The sequence below is a fragment of the Branchiostoma belcheri genome, unplaced genomic scaffold, assembly GCF_001625305.1.
Source record: "Branchiostoma belcheri isolate BF01 breed outbred unplaced genomic scaffold, Haploidv18h27 scaffold370, whole genome shotgun sequence".
Taxonomy (NCBI): domain Eukaryota; kingdom Metazoa; phylum Chordata; class Leptocardii; order Amphioxiformes; family Branchiostomatidae; genus Branchiostoma; species Branchiostoma belcheri.
The window spans coordinates 34,317-40,630 of NW_017803988.1; the positions used below are offsets into that span (position 1 = coordinate 34,317).

The following is a 6,314-nucleotide window of genomic DNA, read 5'->3' on the forward strand; positions in this document are numbered from 1 at the left end:
TTAAAACAAAATAAAACAAAACACAACGAATGCCAATTATGTGCGCAATTATTTGTTTATACGAACCTCTGTTGTGAAGTCGATCATCCAAAGTGGCCTCTTGGCTGCACGGCGGGGTCGAGACACTTCACTGTCTTCAGACTGTCCTTCTGGACCGACGCTCTAAGAAAACAAGGTAGGACTCATAATTACAGTAATATAAACTAGATGTCAAGGCAAAATTTGGGAGATGCAATATCTATGTTCATTAGATTGATAAAAAGCTGTTTAACAATATGCATGCAACTGATTAATATCACAAATATGATAGATACTACAGTATTCAATTTCTTACCGACGCCGATGTTCCTGCGGTTGGCTCCATTTCTTCAATCTCCTTCCGCTGCTGTCTCTTCTTCTGTAGCCTTTCCTTTCGCTTCCTCTCGATGTCTTCAATCTCCTTCCGCTGCTGTCTCTTCTTCTGTAGCCTTTCCTCTCGCTTCCTCTCCATTTCTTCAATTTTCTTCCGTTTTTCCATGGAGTAAGGCGGAAATTAAATGCGGTGAATGGGTGGATGGATGGATGCATCCATGGATCCATGGGCGGGCGAACACTGCGTTACTGCTTCAAATCGCAAGAGGGAGTGAGTGTACTGGTACATACCAGGTGCACACTGCGTTACTGCTTCAAATCGCAAGAGGGAGTGAGTGTACATACCGGGTCCCGGATGTAACGTCATACCAGTGCTGGGCGGCCATGGCGGACATTTAGGTTGGTTTTACCTTTACACGATCCACAATATCAGCAGTTATAAGCGTATTAGGCATAGGGTCACAGCAAAACAGTATAGCTTAAAAGACTAAGGACATGGACAATCAATGACATCGTGCTTTCTTTGACTGTTGCATCGATTTTTCCGTGTAAGGCTTCTGCCCCCCCCCTCCCCTCTCCTCTGAACGTGAAACAAAATTATCTATACCCTTTTCGTATGACCCAGTGCATGCTTGGCTAAGTTTCTTGCTTTAATGCCAGCAAATGTTTGTCAATTTTAAGTGTCTTCTCTCCAGTGCTTTTGTCGTGTCGTATTCAGTTTATTTCGTTCTGTTTCTTAGAAATTTTAGCTTAAGTATACGTATGGGGATCGAGGGGAGCACATATGCACGTTCTGTATACCGGTAAGGCCTGGGAAAAATGTTCCCTGTTTCCCGACCGACCCTAGAAAAACTGCAGACTCTAGCCTTTTTTTTGTGTCCAATCGTCTGATAATTTTCTGGGACACATGGCCAGTTTTTTCTGTGCAAAGATTACGGCAACATTTACAAAAAGACGACCGATACAACAACAACAACAACATCATCATCTGATACATGCATCTGATGTTCTAAGTTCTTAAAATTTATGAATGTTTGCCCCAAATTCCATTTTCCCCCGGCAATCGACAAGATATTTTCAACATGGCACCTGCAGAGAGCAGGAATATTAAATCATAAAGGTCAACATACTGAAACAGGAACACAACATTTTACCCAGGCCTAATACTAGGGTTTTCATAGGCCGCCATATTGAAGGAATGATTCCGTGCTTTAAAATAATCCAATTCACTTGCAAATTTTCCTTATATTCGAAGCGGTTGCAATTCAGAAGGTACATTTGCATGAGCATAATTAGAATTTTTCCACCAATGCCGTCAATGAAACTCAAACTTCTTTATGAAGAAAAGACTTCCCATGTGCTTATAGCAAGGAGTATTCAATATGCATATGCTCAATTGGATGTTATGCTGACACAATAAATTATTTTCCCTCTCTTTCAGGTCTGTCCTGGATTACCCTTTGCTGCATAACCAGAGCCGTGTACTCATTACCAATACAACCACTGCCGCTGTGCACTGTGCTATTGCACTCATAAAAATTTACCTACTGCCGCCGTGCAGAATGTATTTTGTTGTAGAATAGACGCGCAAGTTATACATTTGGGCATGGACAAAATAACTTTTTCGTTGTAGACACGCAAGTTCTATGTATCATTTGTTCATGAGCAAAATAAGTATTTCGTTGTATAACAGACACGCGATTTATACATTTCGGCGCATTGGACAAAATAAGTATTTCGTTGTAGAACAGACACGCGAGTTATACATTCGCGCATGGACAAAATAACGTATTTCGTGTAGAACAGACACGCGAGTTATACATTCGCGCATGGACAAAATAACGTATTTCGTTGTAGAACAGACACGCGAGTTATACATTCGCGCATGGACAAAATAAGTATTTCGTTGTAGAACAGACACGCGAGTTATACATTCGTGCATAGACAAAGTAAGTATTTCGTTGTAGAATAGACACGCAAGTTCTATGTTTCGTTGTAGAATAGACACGCAAGTTCTATGTATCATTTGTTCATGAGCAAAAAATGTATTTTGTTGTAGAATAGACGCACAAGTTATATATCTATCATTTGTGCATGGGCAAAGTTCAGAAATAAAGTTGTTATACTAGTTCATTGTCACTTATACCCATTTCTTTTATTTTCTAAAATTAAGGAAAATAATCACAAGATGCAGTTTTATTATTATGCTATAAAGTTAGCAAAAATGGCAGATTCCGGCTTATTTCTTTATCATATTATCCCTCTCAGCACTGGGACATTAAAACAAAAGTCAAATTAAAATAATCTACTCTACATCTCCCTAGCCTATTCATGTCTTGAGTGGCATATTTACAACATTATCTCCAAGTAGATGTACAGTGACGTATACCAAGTCATCTCCAAGCAGATGTCGGGTGATGTATGTATGGTCATCTCCAAGCAGATATATGGTATCATATCTATAAAGTTATCTCCAAACAACTGCATGGTAACATATACAATGTAGGATTTACAACATGTACATGTAACAGTGATAGCGAAATTCTATAAATTTTCAAATCAATAGCGACAGAACGATTTGAAACAACATGGTCCCGTTTCAGTCCATGCTGGATGGTTGACTCAGCCTGTACCTGTACATGTACTAAACACTTAATTTGATAACGCTACTAATCTCCAAGCAGATATTGGTAACATTCATGGTCTGACTATTGAGATTCAGATATTCAGATTTTATTACCAATGACATAGCAGGTACAATATAAAATCAACACCTAAATTGCGTCATTGCTTACAGGTCCGCCTTTAAAATCCAAGTATAAAATTCATAATACATGATAAAATACAATTCTAAAAGTCATATCAGCAATAAGATATAAAGAGATATCAGGTAACCTATTCACAAAATGTTTCTGGTGAAAGCACCAGACACGTACATCTATCAGCGTGTGTTACAGGTCAGCTCAAACAAAGGCCGTGTTCATGTGAAGTCAGTGAAGGCGCTTTACATGCGATTTACCCCAAAGCCGGTTTCAAGTGGCACAACCAGACACACAGTGGCATACAACATGTGGCAGTGATAGCAGGCCGAAATGCCAGCTTTTTTCAAAAGCACTTGTTTCTCTTCCCTCTCTTCTTTCCTCTTCATCTGTTCTTTCACCTTCCTTTCCTCTTTCTCTTCTGCTTCTTTTCTCAGATCATCTACATACTTTTCATCGAACACAATGGCTCTCGATCTTACCCTTCTCACTCTCCGCTGACTGGTGTCTTGGATGGGGGTTAGAGGTCGGCTACGTATGCGAGTACAATACCTACCTTTACGAAAGGGTTGACTGGCTCTTCTTCATCGACGTCTTCTGCACCAGCTTCCTCGTTGTCATCGTCATGGGACTCCGGCTGGCTGTTTAGTGTTAGCCAGCGGCTATCGACCTTCGACTCGTTGACAGGGAACACTCCTGTTTTCTCGAAGCCGGTTTTGATGACAGACATGCTCAGGCTTTTTTCTCTGACTACCCTGTACACCTTGGGGAATACAGATTTGGTCATGAAGAAATTGGGACGAACGAGCCTCATCTCGTTGACCACGTCCTCGAAGGTGCTTTTCATTTTGCTGAACGGTCCACCTTGGGCGTCGAGGGACTGCAAGAAGTGGCTAGTGTGCGGAGGAAGACCCATCAGGATGACGTCATTAGCTAGAGCAGTGTCGATAGCGTTGGCTGTCAGGTGCGCTGCGTGCTGGTCCATCAGGAGAAGCACTGGTCTCTCCTGGGACGCAAATCGGCAAAAACATTTTTTCATCCACTCTACGAATACTTCGCCTTCAATGAAACCAGACTGTGTTGTAGAGTACAGGGCGTTGGTGGGCCCCTCAAGTTTGTACGCAGAGCTTGGATAGGACTTAGAGAATATTACTAACGGTGGCAATGCCGAACCGTCAGCAGAGACGCACTCCATGGAAGAAATGTGTTCACGAGTGCCTTTTCGCACAGACACTGCTGGAGCACCCATTTTAGAGAAGGTTTCGACACTCTTCTTTTGGGGGTCTAGATCGAATCCTGTCTCATCTACGTTATATACCCTGTGTGGCTGGTCTGACAGCCCATTGTCGCTCAGCGTTGACTTCAGCAAGGTGAAAAACTGCTTCACCACGTCCCCATCAACAGAATCCCTCCTGCCTCGGTCGAGAGGGGAAGGCTTCCTTAGGGTCAACTTGTTACGACCTTTGAACGCTCGCCACCATTTCTGGGAGAATCCCTTTTTACGATTTACCTTGGGAGGGACTCCAGCTTCTTTGCTGCCTCGCACGTGTATGGCTAATGCTAAGGACAGTATTGACTTCTTGTTGATAGGAAATCCCCTGTCGACCCGATACTTTATGTAGAAGACAAGGCTGGCCTCTTCTTCCTTAGATAGGATAGCTCGTCTTCCATTCCGTGCGTCTACCCTACCCTTGCCCGAGATCTTGTCATTCAGGGTTGTACGAGGAATGCCATGCTTCCTGGCAGCCTGTGTTGGTGTTAAGTTGTTCTTACGTACGTCTTCCAACGCTTCTTCAATTAATTTGGGGTCCCATGTTTTTCTTTTCTTTCTTGACCTTTCCATGTTCTGAAAGGTGTTTTGTCTGTGAACATTCCAAAATCCATATGTTTTGTCTGTGAACATTCCAAAATCCTATGTTTAATGAACTAGTTTTCATTAGAACGCTTTCTTAATGTGAGAATGACTATCGACTTGGTCCCTACTTTTACGATAAGTGTTACTTTAGTTATACTTGTACTATATTGCATAACATACCAGTATGTACTGTTGGTATTTACTATTTCTTGAACATATGTTTTTTTTAGCTTAACATGTTCATGTATGTCCCTGTTGTAATACCATGTAAAGTTAAAGATTGAGTTGTTATATGTCAACTCAACGACAATAATATTTAATGTCTTTGGTCAACTGTTGCATTGATTTAAATTCTTTTTAAAAAATTTAAGAAAGGATACATTGTTCCTTTTTGGATTTATCTGCTCTGAAAGATTTGTCAGAAACCCCCTTGCAGTTCCAGCATAAGCTGCTAGGAGTCCATACCCACACCACTTATTCCTGACAGAAAACGCTATCTGCCACCAAAAAATCAAGACCATGGGAAAAGATACAAAAACCGGAAGTTCTGCTGCAGTAGCAAGGTGATACTTGACCTTGACCTTTTTCTCCCTAAGGCCTACCTACAAATATCATCACAATCCATAAAGGTGTTTGAAAGTTATGCTGATCACAAATTTGCGGAAACACAGACAGACACGTCAAAACAATAACTCCATATGTCATGGAGGTAAAAAGGTGGCATAGGAGGGAACATACCTGTAGCAGCAGAAAGGTGTGGATTCCTCCATAGAACCTGTCGTGGCCAACGAGGTCATTTTCTATCCTGCCACACCCAGGGATAGGGCAGCATTCCTTGCTGCTGGTGCACTCTCTGAGGACGTGCTGCACCAAGTCCTTCCTGTCAATGCAATGAAGGAATAAGCCCGGCAAATGGTACTGGCTACTGACGGCATTTTTTGACTTACTTATTTAAAGAGATGTAAGGGGGGGGGGCGGCGCTATCCTGAACATAGTTGTTCTCTTACACCTACTCACATTTGGTATGTGTGTGTGTGGAACTTTCAGGAAATTCAGGAAGATCATGAATAACTTGGCTATTAAACTAAGAAAACTTAGAAGTACAACATATGATGTACTCCCTTCTATTAAATGGCCTTGACGGTGTTGTAAACTATTAGGATAACCTTTTCAATTGTCACTAGTTTCCTACTCTTAGGCACCAGGTCAATCAACAGTGGGCTTGTTGGTTGTCGTTTGTCGTTTTAAATATAAGTTAAATCATTTAATATGCATAGAATATGCTAATTTGATGACGTCATTGGTCAAAATCCAATATGGCGGACTATATCATTAGCTCTGACGTCATA

The 6,314-nt window shown here is 41.4% G+C and overlaps 1 protein-coding gene across 1 annotated transcript; it reads right to left on the reverse strand.

Moving 5' to 3' along the window:
• Positions 1–2,615: 2,615 nt before the first annotated feature.
• Positions 2,616–4,953, reverse strand: LOC109476414 (jerky protein homolog-like). The gene is made up of 2 exons (XM_019777347.1): positions 3,667–4,953; positions 2,616–2,621 (listed from the first exon to the last, which is right to left on the reverse strand). The coding sequence occupies exons 1-2, from the start codon at positions 4,951–4,953 to the stop codon at positions 2,616–2,618; spliced, it is 1,293 nt and encodes a 430-aa protein (XP_019632906.1).
• Positions 4,954–6,314: the final 1,361 nt, after the last annotated feature.

Coding starts and splice junctions, on each gene's coding strand:
- LOC109476414 (XM_019777347.1), bottom strand. CDS start 4,953: ATGGAAAGGTCAAGAAAGAAAAGAAAAACATGGGACCCCAAATTAATT.